This window comes from Astatotilapia calliptera, chromosome 20 (assembly GCF_964374335.1).
Source record: "Astatotilapia calliptera chromosome 20, fAstCal68.1, whole genome shotgun sequence".
In the NCBI taxonomy this organism is placed as follows: Eukaryota; Metazoa; Chordata; class Actinopteri; order Cichliformes; family Cichlidae; genus Astatotilapia; species Astatotilapia calliptera.
In genome coordinates this window covers 34,014,335-34,040,754 of record NC_137441.1, presented here as the reverse complement: position 1 = coordinate 34,040,754, position 26,420 = coordinate 34,014,335, and the positions used below count along the sequence as shown (strand labels likewise).

Here is a 26,420-nt window from a genome sequence, read left to right as displayed (position 1 = left end):
CTTTGGATCGCACTCAGAAAGTCTGAATAGGTCCCTGCTCATTAAAACAGTTGCCATATTACATTAGCCTCTGAATCAGTCATAGAAGCACTCTAAGAAAAGAATAAGGCCAGTAAAGGTAGAGAGTAAGGGAAAAGCTGATGAGTTAGGTTAGGAAAGACGGTGCCCTTTTACACTGCTGACACGGCATAAGGATGTGCATCCATTACCCTTCACCAAACCTTTCTATATATAAAACGCAGGTAAGGTCAGAGACTTTTGTGATGTGGACAAAAATGACATAACACCACCTTCTCATTATGGAGAAATAAAGAAATTCAGTATGTCACATGCCACATTTTTCAGCTCTTTGCATATTTTTGTATATTCAACGTGACGTGCAGAAAGCTTGTAAACATACGACGACAGCAGGCTAATGTCAGTACAGGACGCTGTAACTGAATGTGATTCCTTTGTGATGTCATGTGAAGTTTTGGCGGCTGAGTGATGGTCACAACGCTGTGAGGCATAATTTTTGGAAGACGAGTTCAGGGGGCGCTTTTAGAAAGTACAGAACCAGAAAGGAAGAGTAGAGAAGAGAAATGGTAAATGGCCTGTATTTATATAGCGCTTTACTAAGAGAGACGAAAGGAGGGTAGAATGGGATACCTTTTACTTTATTATCCTGCACAGCTTCCTCCAGGCTCATGCTTTGTGTTTGTGTGCAGACCTTTAGAATGAGCAGTGCAGATATTTGACTTTGCTCACTGTTGCATACAAGTTTTTGGCTGCAAGCTTAAATGTAACTTTTATTTAATGCACTGAAGACTGTAATCACTCTGCTTGCCTTGGATATCACTCAAGTATTTCCCAATTTTTTGTTTTTAGTGAAGTCTATAGGTGTTTGCACAGTGTTGCACTCATGCCCTTGTAAACCACCACACAGGATTTGAAATGAAGCAGCCAATATCTAATTGAAGTGCAGCGTATAACCTCTAACCATACACCGGGTAACCAGAAAAGCAAGCCAACTGTTTAGGAATTACAGACTTTTTTATTAGTCCCTCTATTTTCACAGCATATGTAGCTGGACAAAGTAATTTAATACAAAATGTCAGCTATATAAACATACCGAAGGCTACAGCCTATGCATATCAAAAAGTGCAAGGTTTTCTCGCTTGAAATGCTGTCAGCCTCGCTCAGTCACTGCTTATTAAGGGAGCTCTGCGTTTTTTCTTTTTGGCTAGTTTTGTGTTCAGTAAGTGAAAAACATGCTCACTTGGGATGGAATCAGGTGAAAGACTAGGTCATCTAAAAATATTTAATGTCTTTGCCAAAAAGCTCTTAAGCTGTTTTCACTGCATGTTTCGGGTCATTGTCCATGTGCACTGTGAAGCGCTGTCTTGTCAGTTTTTCTTCATTTGGCTGAAACTGAGCAGAAAGTGCAGCTCTGTCGTCTCTGCTGCTTTTATCAGCAGTCACATCATCAATAAACACTAGTGACCCACTTCCACTGGCAGTCATGCATCCCCGTGCTAAAACACCGCCTCCACCATGTTTGACAGATGATGTGTTTTCCTTTAGATCACAAGCTGCTTCTTTCCTTTTCGGCACTCTTAGTTAATTTTGGTTTCATCTGTCTCCAGAGACTTCTTGTTCCAGAGCTGGGCAAGATTTTCTAAGACATTTCCTAGCAAAGTGTAATCTGCTCTTTCTGTTCTTGAGTGCCACATGTGGTTTGCAGCTTGAGCTAAACCCTTTGTAGTTACATGAATGAAGACTTGTCGTGATTGCAGGCTCTGACACGCCTACCCCTGTTGAGGTGCTCTTGATTTGGCTAGAGGTTGTGAAAGGAATTCTGAGATCATTCAGTTTAAGCTACTTTTCATGGCCGTCCAGGCTTGAACTCACCAGCGCTTTCCTTCCTTTTAAGAATTAGCCAGATTGTTGTCTTGGCCACTCCTATATTTTCTGCTCTCTCTGATGGCTCGCCTTTGTTTTCTCAGGCTAATTACCAAATGCAAATTTTGGAATCAACTGCATACCTTTTATCAGTTTAATTTACCAGTTAATTGTACAATTACTTTTGATGGCATGGGAATGGAGAGACTGCGCAGAAAATTTGAATTTGAAGCAATATTTTGAGCTTCATTTCCTTTCTTCCACTGTGGTGGTACATAGAAGCAAAAGCACAAAAATCGTGTCACTATCCAAAAGCTTGGACCTGGCTGTATGCATCTACCCCCACTGCACATAACTGTGCACTTGCACTCACTCTGTATGTGGTTATAAGCACCACAGCTGGCAGCATGCATGTGAAATTTACAGTAGACTGCTTATGCTTATAAAAATCCCTCTGAATTATCTGCACTTAGCTGGAAGGCATGATCAATGGTATCTCATTCTCACCTGCTACAGTTATTGGATTCACTCCCTATGCTCCATTACCCTTACAGACATAGAGTAGGAGGACAAAGATGTTTTTATTACTTGCCCAAGGGTGGATAAAAAGAATTGTGCTGCAAGTTTACATTATCATTATCCTTCGTTCCCATTCTGCCTTCATACCAGGTGGTGAATGCCAAGAAGAAAATAAAGAAGAAGAGATACATCAACTCTGGGACGGTGAGTCTGAGATACTGTAAGAGCAAATCTCCTTGTGCACGCACACCCCTGCCTGCCTTCTCTTTTGTATTCAGCAGGAAGTTTTCACTAAGTGGATTGCATGAACTCTGTTAAATGTTTTTCTTCTATTCCCATTCCCTGAGCTTATGATCCAGACAGTGAATTTAAGTAGACGGGAAAACATTCCCATGACCTCAAACGGGATGATTATTCAAGTCTGTAAAGCTAAATAAAAGAGACTTGTGTCTGTGTCCTTTCCCTGAAGAATAGTGACAGAAGTTCATAAATGAGCCGCGGCTTTGCTACAGCTCTTAGCGTATACTGTGACTCTGTAATTAAAATTTGTGCCTAGCTATCCATCAAGCTGATCATCCATCAGTCCACAGGCACACTGACGCTCAGTGATTGTAATTCTAAGGCGCTGCTTCGGCAACGCAATCATTTTGCATGGATAGGTCATTTTGAGAGGTCAGTGTTAATGTGTAGATTGGCAAATTTTGTTTAATTAAAAAGGACGAGTTAATCTTTTGGGGCCTTTTTTTCCCTCTCAGGTATCCTTGTTGTCATTCAGTGTAGAGTCAGAGCACACCTTCCTGGATTACATCAGAGGAGGGTGAGTCATGCATTTGTGTGCAAGTTACATTACTTTGTTTATGTACTCACGCTGTTTGTGTTTCACCTCTACGAGTGGCTCACAGGAACTATGACCACATAGTTTCATTTACTGCAAATCTGCACTCAAAAATTTGATTTGCATACTGGAAGTTCACTGTTTGAATTTAATTGTGCACAATGATGGCTGTGCAGACTCCCTATTAGTATGAGTTTAACACATGTACAAGTAACATATTGTTTCCAGTAGTTCATCTGTCGACTGGACCTTTTAGTTCTTAAACACAGGTGTGACTAATTACATTGATTACGGCTTACATGCAGATAGAACAAAACCTTCATTAACATCATTAGAGACACCTGTGCTGTCCCACTTTGTCATGTCAAAATGACTGCTGTGAAGAGGGGCTTTGGAAAATGTATTCATCATTTGGATTATTTTTTTATTCCTAGACAGGCAATTGAACTTTTAGCACATAAGACTCTAATGATTCCTGTCAGAATATTTTATGTGTCCAAAATTTAATTTGATGGAGATTTCAAGTTTAAAAACAAATCTTGTTTTGCAGTTTATTACACATTTAAGTGTTAAGCACACTGATAAAATAATATTAGCTAAGGTATATAGCAGTTAATATAATAATTAGCGCTGTCAACGTAAATCTCATTAAAATCAGGTTAACGCGATAATTGCATTAACGTGGCAAATCTCCGTTAGCGAGTTACCCGTGATCGCCCCGTGCGTGGGGCTGCACGGCATCAACACGTTAGCACGGTTAGCTTGTTAACGGGCAGAGATTTGCCGCGTTAATGCAGTTATGGCATTAATCTACGGTGGCCCTGAGAGGCCAAACGAACTGCAACTTCAGAAAACACTTGCAAAAAGAAAAATGCTGCAAAAAGAAGCATTTTTCTTTTTGCAGCATTTTTCTTTTTGCAGGTGTTTTCTGAAGTTGAAGTCCGTTTGGCCTCTCAGGGCCACCGTATTAACCTCATTTTAATGAGATTAATGCTGACTGCGCTAATAATAATCATAATCATAGTATCATATCACTGTGACATCCATGCACAGCTGTTCTTGCATGGTGGTGAAATCTGCAGTGTTTAAATATCATTCAGGTAACCACTGACCTAGAAAGCCATGGAATTACAGATTTCACCACACTAACACGCTTTAACTATGCATTAATGGTTGTGTTTGGGTGTCATTTCATGGGAATAAAACAGCAATACGATATTGCAGATGCTTGTATTGACATTTGTAGGCTCAGTTTCAGGATTTTTATGCTATTTTTATGCTAGCACTGATGCTATATTGTCAGTATAACACAGCACGTAATCATTATTATCATATGATCATTTACCACTCAATCCAGTATATGAACACTTAACATCCATCCCAGTCTTTCCCATCCATCCATCACATTTCTCACTGTTAGCATACCAACATGTCCTCCAGCCCGCCAAACACAGCACGAACGCTTAATGCTACCCTTTAGCATCTGTGCAATAACTATAGGAGACCCAGCACTCTGGCTGTTTGAGTGAGTCATCTGCTCAAGAAAAACAGCTGTTCTGTGTTCATGGTCATAGATAGTGGTGCTGCTGACTGTAAATAGTGATATGCTGAGCCTCAGCCTCTGTTTGCTTGTATTGTGTAACCACTGAATCAGGGGTATGACAGTGGGATAGTGGTCTAGAGTGATGTAGTGTGTGCAGAGCACCTGGGTTTGCTTGGACTTTTCTGATGTTTGCTCTCAGATATTTGCTGTCAAATGGAGGAAGAATAAAAGAAAAGAGGTCATAAAAGAATTTAAATTCAAATTTATTTTCGCCATGCATAAATCTGGTAGAACAACAGTCAATAGTGAGTGTTAAAACTTTATACAGTGACAGCCATCGCTGTGACTAATACACGGAAATGAGTCAGGGCTGTGAGATTTAACACAGTAGTTTTAAAATGCATTACACTGGCTCCCCCTTTTTACTTTGTTTCCTGTTGTTGCTGCCCATGGCATAACAAGCACTCATCCATGTTTTCCTCAGTGTTATTGAGTGTGGTTACTGAGGTGCTTCTGATTTTTCACATAACAGCTCAAAGTGTGGCCCCGAAGGAAACGATTGTGTCCACAGCCACAACTCCGGAGTAAATGAATATGAATGATTATGATAGAATATGGAGAAGATCTGAGGGCTTAATTAAGGGCGAACATCCTGTCACATATGGAAATGTTTCTCAGTGGATCAGTGGCTGCCCTGGTTTTAGTTTTCTGCTGCTTTGCTGCTGGTGGCTGAGTGTCCCAGATCTGTCCCGTTGGTCTCTCTCCAGCTCCCACAAACGGACACACACACTGTACCCTCACACACAGCACACATTCACTCACTGTCAAAACAGCAGTGTTTTCACCTTTTTCTACTTGTTCGACTCTGATCTAATTTGTCCTTGAGAAACCGAAGAAAAATGGAGGAAGAGGGGAAATGGGAAAACAATGAGGTTAGAAGTACTGATACGATAGATCAAACTATGTTGCTGTATTTGCTCTCAGATTTTAGTTCTTCTAGGGGGTTTTTTTCTCTCATTTTTATGATGGGGCAACCTATCATCATTTTGGATTCACCAAACCAGATAAGCAATTATCCAAGTTCACAGCAACCTACATATGAGAGCTGATACTTGGGGAACATGCACTGTCCTACTGCCTTTTTTCTAAACTGACATTTAGAAAAAAAGGGGCCTCAAACCAAGCTGTGAGAGAGACTGCACTGACCTGTTTAAAATTGTGTGCATTTATTTATAAGTGTGCGTTGAATAATTAGTAGTAAACATGCTTATGTCTTGAAGTAAGATTAAAAAATGGTCTGTAAAGAATTTAGTGTACCATTTTCCTTGGATTTTGTCTTCATATACAGGAACTTGTGAATATGGACAGCAGTTTGATCATCAGTGTCTCTGGTCTGCATGTGGAAATGCCCTTGAGCAAGAAGCTGAATCTTAATTGCTCTGATGCATCTATCAGTGTGTGTGTGTGTGTGTGTGTGTGTGTGCTAGATAAAGTGCTTAACTTGAATACAGTAGAATAAAAGTGCTTTAAGCGTGTGTGTGCTTGTAAATGGGAGAATGTGGCTTGTGTAAAAAGCACTTTGAGTGGTTAGGAATACTAGAAACTGCTTTATCAACCCCAAGCCATTTTCAAACTAAAGAGACGCTTTCTGTCAGACTGCTACGGTTCCTAAATATAGAGAAAAAGACACCACTCCAAAGACCTTCCATATAAGGGTTTAAAATGTCTATTTTTAGGTAGTTCCTTGTGATTTCCCTTTGTGCTTCCACGTTACACCTCCAACACCTCCTTCCAGCCTCCAACGGCCAACACCTCCTTCCAGCCTCCCCCGCCCCGATAGCCAGCAGAGAACAGGGGTGTGTGAAGGCTCCAAACCTCCCTCCTCTTGCTCATATGTAGTGTTGCTGCGTGTTGTTCTAAGGTGCACTTAAAACACGGGAGAGCATGGTGCTGCTGCCAGAGAGCAGCAGGTGCTAGCACGGCCCCTCCCGAGAACCCTCAATGTCTACATGGATTTAAAATTGAGAGGTGGGCACCGGCGCCAGAGGTGGGGTTGAATACACAGACCGAGTGTGAGTAATGAGTACAGGGCCGGTTAGCTCAGTTGGTTAGAACGTGGTGCTAATAACGCCAAGGTCGCGGGTTCGATCCCCGTACGGGCCAGTTTAAATTTATGTTTTTTAGGGGGCAGGGATAGCTCAGTAGGTAAAGTGGTCGCCCCATGATCGGAAGGTCGGGGGTTCGAATCCACTTAATGGCTACCCTGAGGTACCCCTGAGCAAGGTACCGTCCCTACACACTGCTCCCCGGGCGCCTGCTTAGTGGCTGCCCACTGCTTCACTGAGTGAATGGGTCAAATGCAGAGAAAAACAAGTAATTTCCCCATGGGGATCAATAAAGTATCCATTATTATTATTATTATTATTATTATTAATGTGGATGTCTAAGTTGTGGAATAAAATTGAGGCACGGGTGGCCAGAAGGGGACAGGGGGGGGGGGTGCCTCCCCTGCACCCTGGTGACACACCCGCACCCCAAGGCCCTACTTGTGTGGGTGGGTGTGTTGGAGGGAGGCAGCCGGGGATGGGGAGGAAAAAAAGGGAGGAGCAAGATGCCCCTCCCTGGGGCCAGCTCCCCCGCTGACCCCAGTAGGCACCCTCGTCCTTCGGCACCCACCAAGGCAAGGGGGCCCAGGCCCATCCAGACCGGGGCCTATGGCAGCAGGACCGCCCAGCCCCACAGGACCCGGGGCAGCCCACCCGACCCCACCGCAGAGGAAACTGTACCCACCCTAACATTCAATCATCTCCCAGACTGGACAAGACAGTAGACACCCAGGTTAAGTTTATTCTCCACCTCTCCTGTGACTCTCCCCCACCTGCAGAGTGGACTCCTGCAAGGATGGAACAAACTACCTGTCAGTTGAAGAGCCCCCTAGTTAGGCCGATGCGCCAGAGGCCCCCTGCGCCAGGGCTGAGCCCCCATGCACCCACCCACAACCTTGGCGACACACCAACAAGGACCGAAGCCCCCAAGGCCCAGCCAGAGCCCTAGCACGGAGGCGAAGCACTCCCAAACCCCAAGCCCCCACGCCTGCCCCGGATCCACTCAGGGGCAGCCAGGCTACCAGGCCAGTAATCTACGTCCGCCAGCACAGACCCTCCCCCAGGCCTGCTGCACGCAGCCACAAGGAGAACACCCTCTAAGAGCAACCAGAGCCACTAACCAGGTTATGAGCACAACCCCTGGGTTAAGCCCTCCAGGGATAACGTCCCTAGGGATTCTCCAGACGCCCTAAGCCCATCCCAACCTCCACATCAACCACAATGGCGAAGGCGGGACCAAACCACGACCCCCCCACCCCCGCTCGGTGATGGAGCCGATCATTCTGAATCTTGCACTCAGAATTATCCAGACACCACACACATTTATCCACACTCTACAGCAATTTCGTACAGAACCTGCCCATATGTCAAAACTCTGCGTTTCCCAGCTGCAGGTAATTGATCTGAACTGCCACAATGTTTCCACAACACTTGTGCGTACACTGACTTATTTTGCTTGGCACTTTGCTTGCTCTGTCATCAGATCTGATGTTTTGTGACCTGCTAATTTGTGCTGCTCTTGGTAGAATGCCTGTCATTAGCAAGAACTGGCTGCATCTTTGTTTATAAATTAGCACAATGCTAGTAGATGACCCACAGACCTTTTAAGTCCCATTGGTGCATTTATTTTAGTTGGAACCTTACTCTGATTTGCTGTGTGTAAGAAATCTGGTGTTTGGACCCAAGAACACGAACATGTTTGTTTCTGTTACAGAGGATTTATTGAATGATTTGAAATCTGTGCAAATCTTACTGGTGCTACTATGCATTGCATCCACCTAAATCTCTTTTTACACAAGCTGCTTTCATTACGTTTTTAAAACATTGAGTTTTATTTTGAAGCTTGAAACAGCTTTTGAGTCATCCTGTGGTAATTTTCACATAAAACTCTTTCAGACAGAAGTTAAAGAGATGATCCCATTAATTAATGTGACCCAGGCAATATGTGGAGTGGTACTTCATCTTTTTGTTACAACCCATTTAGAGACGTTAGAAGCCCATCGTGCCTGTGAAAAAGGCTGATGACAAAGGCTTCTGCTTTAAAAAGATGTGGCAGCTTTGAAAAAAATATGGGATCTCTGCAGGAAAATCTCTGCAGCATCTGTGCACTTATTTTTTCTCCTGAGGTTTTTTACATCATCATGAAAGACTTGCCTCTGTCCCTTCTGTTGTCTCCCCAGTGATTTCTTTGAGAAATACTGTTAACAATGGCGGTGCTTGTGTATTTAAATTCTCCTGGAAGATTTGTCTAGAACAAACTACTTAAAATACGACACTTAAATACAGGCTGCAGAAAGTTTCAGTATTTCGGTTTCATATCTTCTTCTCTAAGTCAGAGCTAATGTTAAGTCAAGGCTTTTGTCCCCTTTTTGTTTCTGTTTGGAATAAAGCTCTGCAAGTTGTCAGCAAGTTGCTTATGTGCCAAATCATCTGAGAGGTAGAGAGCAGATGTAAAGTATGTAGATGTATTCTGGATGTCATTAGACTCAGCTGTCAAAAATAATTTGAGAATGATAAATTGAAGTCAATATCCCACGTGTAACACAACATTAATTCTTACTTAGCATGTTAATGAATAATGTTGTACCCAAACTACTTTTTAATGCGTAGGATGGCATGGATCCAGAAATGAACTCGTGTATTCCTTAACAGTTTCCATCACTAAAACATTTATGGTGTTGCAAATTTTTGTTTTTAAGTTTATTAATTATTTCACTTATTGAATTTATCATCAGCAAAAAAAAAAAGAGTTGATAAACAACAAATTATAAAGCACTTTGTTTTAGTATTACATCTGAATTGTGCAGATTTTAAGACCTATTGAAAGGTAAATACATTTGGTGGTTAGAGACTGATGCACGACTAAAATTGTTGCAACTGTGTGCAGTGAACTTGCAATCTTGTTGCTTTTGAAATGTTCTGCAACCACTTGCCTGCAGTTGCTACCTTTAAACCGATTCTGATGCTTCTCTCAAGACAGCGATAAAATGGCAAAAAAAGTTGTCAATTACATGAAATCAGGTTGTGGTAACCCAAGCAAAATCACATTAGTGTCTGGGAACCTTGCTATACAACCTATACAACCTGGAAACCTTTAATACAACAAGTTGCATAACCGGCTGAGTGCACTGCTCGTGTCAATTTCCACTCACTGCTGCAGACTGACACAGATTGATTGACACAGATGGCAATTATTTGCAAACCTTTGTCAAAATTTTTGAGAGTGATTGCAGTTAGAGCGCGATTGGAAATGGGCGACCTGTGCACTCACCTTGCAGTTGAAAGTCGTTGCTCAGAGCATGATGACATTGGATGTTTAACCTCTGGGCAACTGGTTGGTTGCTGTACTTACTTGCAAACAGTCACCAAATGCAAAAAAAAGTCATTGCAATCCCTGGTTAACCATCATTTTTTTCCTAGTTGCAAGAAGGCCGCTATTCTATTTTTAAGGCCCTTTCACATAGGAAGCAGCAAATTCTGCACCAACCACTAGTTTGATCCAATAACTCAAAATTTGTGTTGAGTTCATAGTATGTCACTTTTTGCTGCTGCCCATGGCCTTCACACCTACTACAATACATATGCCAGCTTCTTGTCTGCATTTCTATAGGTTGCACAGATGTATGTCATTGTGGTGCATGTGAATGCTCCCTGGCCTTATGCCTATGCTGCACTTTGCTCAGAGCAGCGGGAAACCATTATTGCTCTGTGCAAGTCACAGAGAAACAATGAGTTTCAGTGCACAGCACAGTGCATGTCACTTCCTATGTGACTGGGCCATAAAACAGCCTTAGTACAGTTTGATACAAGATCAGTTTCCAAGAACTGGTAGTTTTTAGACTACTACTATAATCAGAGATATTTTGATACATATGGGAAAAGTGTGAGGAACAAGCCTTTGCTGTTCAAAAAGAAAATTGGCGACACATAAGGAAAGCCCAAGCTTGCTTTGAATAATTTGTTTTGGACAGGCAAATCAAAGATTGAGCTGTTCAGTCACAGTGACAGCAAACACGTTTGGCACAGACCAAGTAGCAGAATCTCTTAACCAGTGTGGAGCATGGTGATGAAAATGTTATAAGTTGGGATTGCTGCTTTGGGACTGGGCAGCTTGCAGCTTGATTAAACTATGTGCTCAGCATTATAGCAAAGAAAGCTCCAAGTTACTGTGAAGGCATACGTTTGAAAGGTGAAGTGTGCTGAATCCTAAAGACATTGTAAGTAAAAACTGAGTGTCACTGAAAGACCTGGTTAAGATGTAGAAAGGCAATATTTGAAACCCACTGAAATAAATAATTGAAACTGGGAGTTTTTGCAAGAAATCCCATAAACATCTTGCTGTGGAAGATTTTTTGCATGGATACTGCAGAAGATCTCCTTTAACAGAAGTAACTTAAACTGCAAGTTACTTCTGTTAAAGGATGAAGTCGTAGCTTTTGAGGGCAAAGACTAGTATTACAATAAATCTATTAATATTGTTGTTGAATGAATGATTGAGGAGGTATTTTTCTTTGCTGTGCTGTGTTCAGTGCAAGATGCAATGAAAAACTGCACCTGATCTAAATTTGGCTTGTTCTGCCCTTTAAAACTGTCTCCTCGTGCAGTGATACACTGTTCCTGCTGCCATATTTGGAACACTCATTGGAAGTCCTGTCAGTGCATCAGGCAGCATCTTTGATGGATACTGGATCACCTCCTGTTACACCCCGGCCTAGGCAACCGGGGTGCAACGTAGAAAAACAAAGATACGGAAAATAAAACCACGAAGGCTCTCCACCAAAATCCCAAAACGAAAATATCCCATGACGAAAGTATCAACAACTATTTACAACAGACTATTTATTTACAACAAAACACCAAACTATTTACAACACGGGGGAGATCGCGACCATGACACACTGAAACACAGGGTTTAAATACATAGAAGGAGCAATCAGGGAATGGACCACAGGAGGGAAACACAGCTGGGGCAAATTAGAACTGACGAGACAGGGAAAACGTAAACTGAACACACTAAGATAACACAGATTTTCAAAGTAAAACAGGAAATACATAACAGTCACGCAAAAACAAAACACTGACACACCGAAACGTAACATTTCCCCCTACCCAAAAATCAAACATGTAACCCCAAGTGAAATGTTTGATCAAAACCGGATGAAGGCTGGTGGAGGCTGGAGCGGTCCCACTGACCCTCCAGCAGACGACGAAGGCTGGAGCGGTCCCTCGGACCCTCCAGCGAAGACGGATGAAGGCTGGAGCGGTCCCACGGACCCTCCAGCGACGACAAAGGCTGGGGCGGTCCCACGGACCCTCCCCCCAGCGAAGGCGGATGAAGGCAGACGAAGCTGATGGAGGCTGGAGCGGTCCCACGGACCCTCCAGCAGACGACGAAGGCTGGAGCGGTCCCTCGGACCCTCCAGCGAAGGCGGACGAAGGCTGGAGCGGTCCCACGGACCCTCCAAAAGCGGATGAAGGCTGGTGGAGGCTGGAGCGGTCCCACGGACCCTCCAGCAGACGACGAAGGCTGGAGCGGTCCCTCGGACCCTCCAGCGAAGGCGGATGAAGGCTGGACCGGCCCTCGGACCCTCCAGCGAAGGCAGACGAAGGCTGGAGCGGAGCCTCGGACCCTCCAGCGAAGGCGGACGAAGGCTGAAGCGGTCCCTCCAACGGACCCTCCAGCGAAGACAAACGAAGGCTGGAGCGGTCCCTCGGACCCTCCAGCGAAGGCGGATGAAGGCTGGAGCAGTCCCTCGGACCCTCCAGCAGACGACGAAGGCCGGGACGGTCCCTCGGACCCTCCAGCGAAGGCGGATGAAGGCTGGACCGGCCCTCGGAACCTCCAGCGAAGACAGACGGCTGAAGCGGTCCCTCCCTCGGACCCTCCAGCGACGGCGGACGGCTGAAGCGGTCCCCGGGCCCTCCAGCGAAGACAGACGGAGGCCGAAGCGGCCCTCGGACCCTCCAGCGATTGGACGAGCCCCCATATGTTACACCCCGGCCTAGGCAACCGGGGTGTTACGGCTGTGACCGTAATTGTGTGTGGATTTGAGTGTCTAGGTGCTCCTCCGGGATTGACGATTTGGCGTTGGTAATGTGTTGTTTTTGCGTGACTGTTATGTGTTTCCTACTTTACTTTGAAAGTCTGTGTCATCTTAGTGTGTTCAGTTTACATTTTCCCTGTCTCGTCAGTTCTGATTTGCCCCAGCTGTGTTTCCCTCCTGTTGTCCATTCCCTGATTGTTCCCTCCATGTATTTAAGCCCTGTGTGTCAGTTGTCATGGTCGCGATCTTTTTCCCCCCCGTTGTAAATAGTTTGGCGCCTTGCGTTGTAAATAAATATCATTTTGCTTTAAAGAAAATAGTGGTCGTTTTGGGATGATTTTTGTGGAAACCCGTATTAGTTTTTTCTCGTGTGTTTTTTTTACCTTATTTTTATTTTCCTTATTTTTATTTTCCTTATCTTTGTTTTTCTACGTTGCACCCCGGTTGCCTAGGCCGGGGTGTAACATATGGGGGCTCGTCCGGGATTTGAACCCGGGACCTCTCGCACCCCGGCCTAGGCAACCGGGGTGCAACGTAGAAAAACAAAGATAAGGAAAATAAAAATAAGGAAAATAAAAATAAGGTAAAAAAAACACACGAGAAAAAACTAATACGGGTTTCCACAAAAATCATCCCAAAACGACCACTATTTTCTTTAAAGCAAAATGATATTTATTTACAACGCAAGGCGCCAAACTATTTACAACGGGGGGGGAAAAAGATCGCGACCATGACAACTGACACACAGGGCTTAAATACATGGAGGGAACAATCAGGGAATGGACAACAGGAGGGAAACACAGCTGGGGCAAATCAGAACTGACGAGACAGGGAAAATGTAAACTGAACACACTAAGATGACACAGACTTTCAAAGTAAAGTAGGAAACACATAACAGTCACGCAAAAACAACACATTACCAACGCCAAATCGTCAATCCCGGAGGAGCACCTAGACACTCAAATCCACACACAATTACGGTCACAGCCGTAACACCCCCTTACCCAAGAATTAACATTAACCCCAAAATGTTTAATTCAAGGAAACACCCCCAAAAAAAACAAACATTTAAAACATACAACCCCAACGAAAAATGTTTGTTCCATGTCCAGCCCATACGGCACCGGCCACCGTCCCGCAGGCGACGCTGATGACTGGACGGGTCCTCCAGTGGAAACGGAAAACCGGAGCGGGCCCTCGGATCCTCCAGCGAAGACAAACGAAGCTGATGAAGGCTGGAGCGGTCCCTTGGACACTCCAGCGAAGGCGGATGAAGGCTGGTGGAGGCTGGAGCGGTCCCACGGACCCTCCAGCGAAGACGGATGAAGTCTGGAGCGGTCCCACGGACCCTCCAGCGAAGGCAGACGAAGGCTGGAGCGGTGCCTCGGACCCTCCAGCGAAGACAAACGAAGCTGATGAAGGCTGGAGCGGTCCCTCGGATCCTCCAGCGAAGGTGGATGAAGGCTGGAGCGGTCCCACGGACCCTCCAGCAGACGACGAAGGCTGAGGCGGACCCTCGGACCCCCCAGCGAAGGCAAACGAAGACTGAAGCGGTCCCACGGACCCTCCAGCGGAGGCAGATGAAACTGATGGAGGCTGGAGCGGTCCCCCTGACCCTCCAGCAGACGACGAAGGCTGAGGCGGTCCCTCGGACCCCCCAGCGAAGGCAAATGAAGACTGAAGCGGTCCCACGGACCCTCCAGCGGAGGCAGATGAAACTGAGGGAGGCTGGAGCGGTCCCCCTGACCCTCCAGCAGACGACGAAGGCTGGAGTGGTCCCACGGACCCTCCAGCGAAGGCGGACGAAGGCTGGAGCGGTCCCACGGACCCTCCAGCGAAGACAGACGGAGGCTGAAGCGGTCCTCGGACCCCACAGTGATTGGACGAGCCCCCATATGTTACACCCCGGCCTAGGCAACCGGGGTGCAACGTAGAAAAACAAAGATACGGAAAATAAAACCACGAAGGCTCTCCACCAAAATCCCAAAACGAAAATATCCCATGACGAAAGTATCAACAACTATTTACAACAGACTATTTATTTACAACAAAACACCAAACTATTTACAACACGGGGGAGATCGCGACCATGACACACTGAAACACAGGGTTTAAATACATAGAAGGAGCAATCAGGGAATGGACCACAGGAGGGAAACACAGCTGGGGCAAATTAGAACTGACGAGACAGGGAAAACGTAAACTGAACACACTAAGATAACACAGATTTTCAAAGTAAAACAGGAAATACATAACAGTCACGCAAAAACAAAACACTGACACACCGAAACGTAACACCTCCAGTGTGTTAAAATCCTAATCCTTCCACTTTAGTTACATTTTGGGGAAGAGGAAGAATATCTGGTGAGAAGTTGTGAGCACTGAAGTAAAACATGGTGTTGACAGTCTGACCCTGGGGACAGATTTTCAGTGCACAGCACCCCTGAGTGAGAGAAAATGATGAGCATGCTCTAGGTCATGCTTCTGACAGAAGGCTGCTGTTTGTTCTCTGGGCAGTGGCAGTGCATCCTATTCTTATCACACTGATAATCATGAAGGTTGGGTAATCTCTTGCCTGCTGATGGAGATCCTTTCACACTTTAATACTGTGCTGCTCCTTCTCAGAAGCGCCTTGCATGCTATGGTTGGGGGTGAAGTTTGTCTGAAACGTGACAAATAAGAATTTAAAGATGCCAGCGATTTCCCTGATAGCTAACCATTCATCTTCATATACAGTTGGTTTAATTTTTTGCACGTCTTCAAGGAAAGTCCCCGTGGAAGTTCTCCAGTAGCAGTCTTTTTGTAAAATCAACTTCCCTGGCTAATTTCTTTTCTGCTCTCCCATATATTTAAAGTTTCCCATTGCAGATTTCCCAATGTTGACACAGACTTTGATGTCTGCTCTTTGGGGTTTCTGCAAAACGCTCTGGTCCTGTTGTCAATCATGCGACACACGCTGCTGCCCATGCTGTGCTGCTTTCAGACACAACAGGAACAGTCCTGGATATCCTTTATGTATAGACACAGTATAAGAGAGGTTTGCATGTCAAAATATCCCATCATAAAACAAATCTCCATAGGATCTATTTACTTTTCCACCCGACTATCAAATTACCATAATTGTGAAAAATTTATCAAATAAGAAAAGGTGCATAAAAACTGGTGCTTTGAACAGACTGTCGATTTGAAGCAGATTGCATAACAGACTGATGAAGAAAATAAATCAGAATAGGCTTACTAGTGCTGAAAGAAAAACAACGACCATGTTGCCTATCCATGATGGGAAAGATTAACTGTATCGTTGAAAAATGATACACATGAAGAGACTGCCAATTTGGAGGACTGGAAACAACTTAAGACAACTGCAAATACTTGTCATCACTGAGTTAGATGATATTTAGTTATATAATTTTGTCAAATGTGTGTCTCAAAATGTTTTGCATTAGCCATATTATGAAAATTAACTTCACCTATTTAGCCTCAACCTTTAAATGGGTGTTGAGAAACACTGGAAAACTGCTAATGGGGGTTTGGGAGCATTTGAAATGAGAAGTACAGTTTGACAGCTACATTATGTGCACTTTTATGCTGTTTTATTTAATTATGTAGCATGTGAAAAATAAAGATGCTTAGAGAAACAAGAGGTTAGCTGTGTGAGAACTAAGTCAGAAACAAGGTATATTTCCTACATACATTTAGTACAAAAACATTTTTACTGTGAACAAATACCACAGTTTTGTGATATTATGGAAAAATACAAATATGTAAAAGTTGAATAAGATTACATTGGAAAGTTACTGCGCATTTTGCAAGTTTCTTCTAATCACTAGAAAAAACTTGCAAGATTTAGTTTTGGCTTCATTTTTGTTTTGATGTATTCTCGTTCGCAAGAACAAAAAAATGCAGTTCGTGGATTCAGGCACAGAACACTCTGTGTTTGTCCCGTGGATCACTTAGTTTTGATTTGGCATCTGTACTTGCCTAGTGAAAGAGATTAGTTTTCTTCAACTGATGCAAAAGATTCTACTTGAACGCGTGCCAACACTGTCATTCAGACAGATGATGAGAAATGTGAGTAGGAGCCTGAGCAGCAGGCTGTATACAAAAGATCTGATATCAGATTTGATATTTTAGATCGCTGCTATTGATTTCTCTCCTTTCATGTGTGTTTGCTTTGCTGTTCCGTTTCTAACAGGTGATAACTAGCACGGTGCATTTTGGATGATATGTGAAGCAGAGGGGGGAAAAAGCAATTTCTTTTCAAGACCCACCATTGCACTCTGACTGGTTTCACAGTGAATTGGTTTTTCATTAATTTTCATTAACCTCCAGTTGTGGCAGAGATATAGTCAAATAGAGGTAATTAAAGTCCAAAAGCCACATGCTGCTTTGAGAGGCTAATGAAAGATTTATATTCTTTTCATCACATATTGAAATGTTTCTTTTTAAATTAAATCTCTAGTGAGATTGGTCATATAAAGGCTGGTGGGGAGCTTCTATTGTGTTGAGATCTTATTAAGGTTTAATAGTTTCATCCCAAAATATCCTGAGAAATTGATACTGGGGTTTTTTTTATTGGATTTAGGTTAGCTTTGTGGTCAGACTGCAAAATCGCACTGCACAGAAACATACAATTTCTTTTCGTCTGCTTCTTTTACTGGCCTTTGCTATTTGCTGACTTTTGAAAGAGAGGTGTTTCTCAGCTGTGACACTCAGTCTTCTGCAAGGTTACTTTTGTGATGCAGTGTTGTTCCCTTTATGTGTATCTGCATGTGTTTGTCTGTCATGGCAAAATGTGGTCATGGACTATAAACTTCATCAAAGCACTTTCACATGATAACTAAACAAGATGTACTGATGCTAAACCCTTACAGATATTTCTGGTCTGCTAGGCTGTGCAGTCTGGTGATTTGTTGTGATCATACAGAGGTTTGAGTTTACCGTCACCAGAGGCAGAACAGTTCACTTTGAATTCTTTAAATTTATGTATGACAAAGATATACGTTTTGTCCAGGGAATCGGCACAGCTAGAAACAGTAATGACAGTTTCCAGCAGTGTTAGTGCTGCTACTCTTTTTGATAGCCTCTTCTACTGCCACATGCTGTATATTCATGGATATTCATGGGGTCTATGTCCCCTTTGCTGTTTTCCAGTTTTACATTCGCCCACTTACCTTTTTAATTTGTTTTTAGCTTGTTGCTCTTTTGAAAGTCTGGCTGAATGTCGTTCTCACAGTGTACAGCTATTGCTTGATAACCCCAATACTTTACAATCATGTCCCATGCAGTTTTTTAAGTTTCTAAATATGCAGCATATAGAGAAGTAGTGGACTACCTAACATTACACCTTCTGGAGCTGTTCGGCTTTGGAAACCCATACCACAAAGCTCCCAGCACAGTTTTTCTGCTGATGTTAACGCCACAGGAGGTTTGGAACTCTGCAGCTATTGAGTCAGCAAAGTGTTGGCAACTTTTACACACTATGCACATTGACAGTGGCGATCATGCTCTGTAACTTCGTAGCTAAGTTGCTGTGGTTCCTAAATGCTTCCACTTTGCATTAATGCCACTTTCAGTTAAAGATCTAGGAGGAAGAAATTTTATAAACTGGCTTGTTGTTGTGGTGACATCCTGTTACAGTACTACGCTCGAATTCAGTGTAATCTATAGAATGACTCATTCATTTACAAATGTCTGAGGTGCTTTTTAAAATCTAGCTTAGCACTGCTATAAATGGACAAAGTAATAAAGAAACCCCTGTCAGTATAACAGTTAGACTGCATTATGTATTTATACTTTGCTAGTAAAAGGGCAGCGATTTATTGAAACATATGCAATAGAATGGAAATGCAGCATATAAGGCAAAAAACAGTAATTCTAAGAGCTTGAAAGTAAATATTTGGTATGACGTCCGCATATACAGAGCTCTTATTTGGATGTTGGCTGCCTTTTGTTCCATTCTCTGTGAAGATGAACATACACTGCTTCAGTATTGTTGAGGTTCAGGCTCTGGGGAGGCCAATCCATGACTTAGTGTTCCACTGTGTGTTTTTCTATCCAGGTATGCTGTTACTGGCATGGTGTTTGGGATCATTGTGATGCTGAAAAATTAATCTCTTGCCAGTCAGATGCTTTCCAGATGGTGTTGGATTAATACCATGGCTAGGTGAAGCAAAACATAGTGGCGCTGATGGTGCTTTTTTACCTTCAACATCCATCAGTTTTGAAATGTTCCCCAACACCATTGGCTTAAATGTTTCCCTAAAGTTCTACCTCTCTCCTGACCCCCTTGGGAAAGACTTAGAACAGTTTGAGCCAAGTATTTCAAATTTGGATTCATTGATTTCCAGTTCTTGTGTAATTTGGCATACTGCAGTTGTTTCCTCGCCATTTCCTTCCTTAATAATGGCTTCTTGATATCCTGTGAACTAATTTCTGATGTGGATTCAGTGAATAGTAGGTGGATTAACTGAAAGCCCGGTTAATCTATGACAGGTCTTTGCTGGCTTTTTAAAAAGTTGTTAAGGACATGACTTTCAGATACTGTTCATCTGCAGTTGATAGGCTTTATTTAGTCGTGAACTTTTTCTTTTGCCCTCCACTCTTCCAGTTTCCTCATATTTGTTAAGGAAGCATTGCGCACAATGCTGAGATAGTTCTTTGGAAATCCCCTCGTTGGTACAAAAATACAATGCTATAAATGTCTAACTGTGTTAGTATATTTTACAGATTGAACTAATAAAATGGGCAGACTGCGCATAACAAACCTGAGATAGGTGCCTTTTAATGCTTGAAATATGCACAGGTCAGTGTCAAGAGCCTTAACAGACAAAAAATCATTCCTCTGAAAATGGTCAGGTATGAGAACTGGATTGAAAATTTGTGAAAAAATTCCAATATCCTGTCAAAAACCTTTGAGAATTTTTGCTCATGACCATTTAAAAAACATTATGAGAGAGTCTGGCTCATTGGCAGCAAAATATTAAAATAACGAGAGGTAGTGTAGGTGCACTAATGAGGTGGCAGTGGATTGTTAATTATCTTTACTGTTGTGGCAGTCTGTTCACTGGTGTAGTTTATGTTTCCAGAGCATACTGATGAGACTGTAAATTAACTGTAGGTACATTGTTTGTTCCCGGTTTTGCATTGCATACAATAACCCACCCTGCTCAGATTGCTTAGTCTGCAGGCATTTCACATTACAGGCCCTTGCCATATGGTGTTTGTCTAACTGGAAGGGTAAAGTCAATATGACACTGATACGTTTCTGCCTGTTTTATACTGTTGCTGTAATTCAAGGTGATCCACAAACTGTTTGGGGAACCGTCATTTTAGCTTGGAACAAAACTGAAAGGAGAGGAGACACTGAGTGGCAGAGTGAAAGGACAAACCGGTGCCAAGAGGGAATTGTCGGACTACCTGTGCTGAAAGATTTGTGTTGAATTAGATTGTATGAGGCCATTTAAAGGCTGATGTCAGATTTAAAAACGCCTGGTGAAATATAGGAAATGGTGATGGTACATTAATTTGTCCACTGAGTGATACATTGCTCGAAGAGGAGCATAAAAGTTAAAAAAATGACAGAGAAATTACCAGCTGTCAAGGACAAGGATAAAAATAACATCTCCAGATCAGCCATTGGTTGTTTGCCAAAACTGGCAATATTACAGCATCAGTCAACATGAATGCATATTGATTTTTTTGTCCCAAGAACATAGGCCTGCAGTGCTGTCCAGAGGTTTTAGGTACTTTAAGGTGTTTTCTTCCTTCCTATACGCAGTATCAATTTGGAGACATTTAGAGAGCACAAAACTGAACTATTCATTTACAAATATGATGCAAGGTAATGCTATGTGATGCAAAAAAACACTTCAGAATTTGAACCATGTTGTGGGTTATTTTAGGTCAGAGTTCAGCAATTAATGTTTAAGTATGAAACTGTTCATAGTGATCCAACAGACAATTTGAATAACATGCCCAGAGTCTACTGTCCTGTAGTATTAATGCTAACCCACCATCTAGCTTTTCTAGCCAAACATTCAAACTAACCACAGAAATCAGACTTTCAAATCGAGGCAACATGCCACCGCAACAATTCCCCTTTGTCAGCTGAATGCTCGGCTCAATGCTGATTAATGAGCTGAGGTCAGAGCCTCCCCAGGAGGACAGTGCCATTATCTACAATACTGCGCTTGTGGGAATTTCTGAATGGAGGTGAAGCTAAGAAAAGGCAATCAGTGTTAATCGCAATGAAAGATCTACGCCCTTCTTCCTTTCGCTCCCTTCGTCTCTCTCCCTCGGGAAATAAACAGATCCAGCAGAGACTAGTTAGGCCATGTTTAGTTTCTTTTCAAGGTTTTGGCTATCATTATGGGCTCATGAATAAAAAATATCCAGTAGTTTTTGACTTCTTTTTTTGGCTGTAGGTTGCTTTTTCAGCCTGGGCGCAGTGAATGAAACTGAGTTACTTTATTCAGATGCTTTGTTCATCCCCATATCTTTCCGGATGTTTCATTAAGCCAGCTGCAGCGACTCATTATGTGTTTGTACAAATCACTGGGGAAATGGCTGTACTCTTATCAGGTTTTCTGCTTTTTATGGTCTTGTAGTTGTGCTGTTAAATCTTTAAGTAATGTAATCATTAAAAGGCTTGAACAGTCCTCTGGATGCAGTATAGCAATAAATAATTTATGTATGTATCTCCTTCACTGTTTTAAAAATTAAACTATTAAAGCCTGACTCCAAAAGATATATTGTCAACACTGTTTGTGGTTCAGTTTTGTCGCACCTCTTCTCAAATAAGACCACAGAGGATGCTGAAACCTGGGAGAGCTTCATTAAACTGCAGCACCGAGTTTTCCTGCCTCGCTTTTGTTAATAGCATCCTTTCCCCTATTCATCTGTTTCAGGACTCAGATTCACTTCACAGTGGCCATTGATTTCACAGCATCAAATGGTGAGTGTTTCAACAACAACCATCGCCCTGCTCTGCCTCCATTTGTCATCTCATGTATAACTAGAAGATTTGCTATTATTCAAAGAGGGGCTGGAGTTTCCTCTCTGCCTGTGATCTCCCTTTTTTTTCAAGGTGTTCACATGTCAGACACTATTAAGCGCTCCTGCCAGCCTGCAATATATAAAACGAAAACTTTAAATCATATTAGTGATAATTAAAAAAGATGGTAGCTATAGTATATATACCCAAACATGTACAAATATAAAAATGCACAAAATCGAAAATCTTCAGTGGCCGGAGACCGTGGTATGAATAAAATTTGTGCGCTCGTGTACAATGAACTTGTGATCTTGTTGCCTGTGTGACGATTACTTCAAATGCAGCGACTGGGTTTGCAGCTGCTTGCAGTCAGTTGCCCTTTTTAAAGTGACTGGTGCATCAAGACAGCGATAAAGTGGCAATAAGCTGGATTCAGTTGATATCAGTATGAAACTGAAGGGGTTCAAGTTGTAATTACATGCAATGTTTATGATAATAATGTGATTAACTGTAATGAATCCAGAAAGGTTGCAAATGTGTCATCATCTGTTGCCGTTTACATACCCAGAAATTCACATTTACTGCTAACATTCAGTCAGAATCTCCGAACGCCACAGATTTGATACAGAAATTCAGAAATTTCACCACAAATAGTGACAAAATTACTTCAGGATGTTGATTTAACTGCAAAATGACATAGACGCTCTGCAATTTGCTCTTATTTAGGAATACAACCAGAATACAACCAGCTCAGTTGAGTTCCTGATGTGTCATAGATGTCTTGTGGTGCAGACTGACTGCATTTTGAGAGCAACCTGTCTGTGTTATAAATTAGTTCAACTCAATTCACTTGAATGTTATTTATATGCCGCCAATTCACATCAACAATTGCCTCGAAGTCCTTTTATATTCTAGGTCAAAGGCCCTGCAATAATAGAGAGAAAATCCCAACAATAAGTTGTACCACGTTCATAAGTGATTAAACTTCTGTTAAAAACGCCACTAGGTTTGCAAGAAACCTTAGATCACTCACAATCCTCAGAGCATTATTGCCACAGGCTTAGGGGGCAATTGCCAACATCACTAAGAGGGTAAATTTCACTGGCTGACTGGCCAGGTTGCACTCCCAGGTGTGTTGAGTCAGGGTTTTCCCCTCCCAAGCAAGAGGTTTCCAGGATGTGGATTTGAGGCAACACAGCGTGTTGGTTAAATAGCAGTTTATGCGAAAGTAACTGCTCAATAAACAACATTTTCCACACATAGTTTTGAGAGATATTTGCAGAGAGTGAAGTTAAAATAACAAACAGTTGAAATTTTGGAAAGTCTGTCTGTTCCTGATTGCTTGGCCACTTGCGTGCACAGCTGGGATTCTTAGTTTCTTGGGCTGGCTTTTCCCATAGTGCCTCACACATCTTATGGCCTTCACTGTCACCAGATGTCAGCATAACTAAATACCTAGGGTAGATTTTAAACCAACGTGCTTCACGGCACCATCTGCTCCACCATCGCTAACAAAAAACCAAGGGAATATCTTTTGGAAGAGCAATTTTTCATCCCTCCAGTAGAACTAACACCAAAGCACACAGAAGACACTTTATACCAGTGTTTATTTTAATTAGTTATCTGTCTCTGCATAATGTTTAATGGCATTGAAGCTTTAAAATATAAAAGTAGATGACCAGTCAAGCACAGATGCCAAATCCTCTCAGCTGAAGCGTCTTTTTTAGTGTAATCAAACACAAGTATTTATTGTGTTTCTGACGAACACTCATTAGATCCATCTGGGATAAGTTGTAATAAAAATAAGAGATAAATATATTCAGTGATATCATTAATCTGTTTAATAATATTATCCAACTACTAAATCAGCAAACATATTAATTCTGTGAGATAATAAGGGCTCTTATTATCTGGAGGGAAGCCTTATAGTGCAAAATAAATAGACATCAAGTTTTACAGTTATTTTCAATAAGGCAGTCATTTCCTCAAACCCAAATCTTCAGTTTAGCTTTAGTTTGCTCTTGTTTCCCCTGCCTCGGCTGTCAGTTTCCTCTCAGTCTGATGGTCTGCATCAGTGACTCTGACTTCTCTCTTCTTAAAAGGAAATCCATCACAGTCCACTTCACTACACTACATGAACCCATACCAGATGAATGCCTATGCCATGGCCCTGAAGGCAGTTGGAGAGATCATCCAGGACTATGACAGTGATAAGATGTTCCCTGCCCTAGGATTCGGTGCTAAGCTGCCCCCTGATTGGAGGGTTTCCCACGAGTTTCCACTGGTGAGTAAACTATGTGATTATTTTAGACACCGACGTTGTATTTCGGCATCTGGTTCATTGACTTAATCTGAATCAGTGGGAAGATGATTTTGGCCCTCCCACTGGAGGTGATCCCAGGGAGTGCTCATTTGTGTGTTTATTTTCTACGTGTGGGTAAGCATGTTGAATGTGCAGTGTAGATGTGTGCATTTTGAGATAAAAGCAGCTACATCTCTGACATGCGGAGCTCAGGCTGAATTCCATTTACCTTTTATAGTGCAAATTAGGTTCTGTAAGGCTGACGGCTTCTTATATCAATTTAGCTTCACTCAGTAATGTGCTCTGGCTGCTGCATAGTACAGCCTAATGAGGACTGTGTCTACAGGGTAATGTCTGCATCACTCCATGTTTCCATTAAAACTTGTGAATTAAGATTCATCTCGGCATATAATTGAAGTCTCTCTTTTTTTCTTGCCATACTCATGTAAGTGGGTTTAAAAGTAAAGTTAAGTCTTGAGTGAAATGTTTCTTATACTGTGTATGTTTGCTTTGGACTGTGCCTTAATGGGCAAGGACGCTAACCTTTGAAGCTAAGTTTGACAAGAACATCTCTGTCGGCTAAAACAGTGTTTTCAAAACGCCATTCAGCCCTCAACTCCACACCAGTATTTTAGAAGTACCCGTGGCACATACAGTTACTGCATCACTATTGTTATATTATTTACAATACTGATTAGCTTTGACCAAATTACAACCTGAAGTTCCTCGACTCTCCATGCACAGTTATAAAGCAAGTGAGTCTTTTGATCTTGTTGTTATTTCTACATTTCCAAACTCCAGAACATGCAAATCTAAAGAGCTATTGGCTTACAGTAAAGAGGGTTGCAAGACTGATCGTAAAAGACATGAAACTAGCAGAAACCTGTGATGCTTCAGTGTCAACATGTTGTCCTGAGGTACAAACTACCAAGTGCATAGACAGAAAACATGCCCACCACTAAAATAACATTCACAAATTTCATATTTGAGATTAGTCCAGGAAATGTATGAAGACAGAGTTTTTTAAAGGTTTTAGAACTGGTGAAATGAGAGTGCCTCTAGATGGATGTGTGCGGCTGGATCACTTATAGACATCAGACACCACTTCACCACTGGCGCCAGCACAGTGGTGAAGGTTCTGGTATGGACTGTGCTCATTAAGGATGAGCAAGTTGGAGCTTTTATGCAACTCCCAGACCTTCTGCCAGCTATTGGAAGATACCACACAACACTGCAGCATTCAAGAGGGCGATGAATTTTATGTAGGACAATACTCAAGCATCAGAGCAGCTTAAGAGCTCAAGAATGACTGAATAATGACCTAACCTTTTCTTCCTCACATGGCTTAAATCCCGCTGATAATTTGTGAACCTGTCTCAGTGGTGAGCTTTACAGACAGTGCAGGGGAGTCTGTTTTCTTCTTCATTAAAAATTGATTGCAAAAAGTGGAATAGCTGTTAGACCGCTGGTTATATTTTAATATTTTTAAAAAGCCTAAATGTTGTTTAATTAAATTTTCTGTTGCATTTGTTAAATTTGTAACACACAAACTTCCTTAAGCTTTTTCTTTGCTAAATATTTTGATTTGTAGTTGAGTAAAATTGACTGAGAGCACTGCTTTTAAAAAATTAAATAAATGTAGTCCTAAATAAATAATTTTGTCTCTTAGCTGGGCACGCGGTGGATATGGTTCAGTTTGTGGCTATGATTGGCACAAAACACTACTTTAAATGAAGCTCTGTATGAATATTTGATTCTTTAATGTGTTAGCTAATTTTTTAAACTACTTTTGTTTGATTGAGGAAATCTGGCCATCCTGCCCACACAGAAAAAGACATTTTAACCACTACCATTCACAGTTAAAAGTTATGTTGTATTGTTTTAGTCATGAATGGTTTTCATACATGCACCGCTGACCGATGGGACCTGAAATGATCCTTAACCTGCTAGTCCCCTTCACATGAACTTTACTGTACAGCATAAAGATTGCACAATGTTTGATTTCACAGATGTGCAGGTAATGGTCTAGTGAATTGTTCTACTCGAGTAACCCTGGTGTCTAAATCAAAGTAATTTAAGTAGCATCACTCTGATGATTGGTGGCTTAAGCCCTCTTCTTCAGTTTCACCATCATCACACACTCAGCTTATTAAAACACTAGCAGCTCTTGCTGGATGTTTCCTAGAGGTTTTTTTT

The 26,420-nt window shown here is 42.3% G+C and overlaps 1 protein-coding gene across 2 annotated transcripts in view; it reads left to right on the top strand.

The window, feature by feature from the left end:
* Positions 1–26,420, top strand: part of cpne5a (copine Va) — a 91,116-nt gene that overhangs the window by 55,339 nt on the left and 9,357 nt on the right. For both annotated transcript variants that reach the window (XM_026154849.2, XM_026154853.2), the window contains 4 exons: positions 2,551–2,604; positions 3,156–3,217; positions 21,837–21,883; positions 24,025–24,206. In XM_026154849.2, coding sequence (XP_026010634.1) covers positions 2,551–2,604; positions 3,156–3,217; positions 21,837–21,883; positions 24,025–24,206 — 345 coding nt within the window. The remainder of the gene's footprint in view (positions 1–2,550; positions 2,605–3,155; positions 3,218–21,836; positions 21,884–24,024; positions 24,207–26,420) is intronic.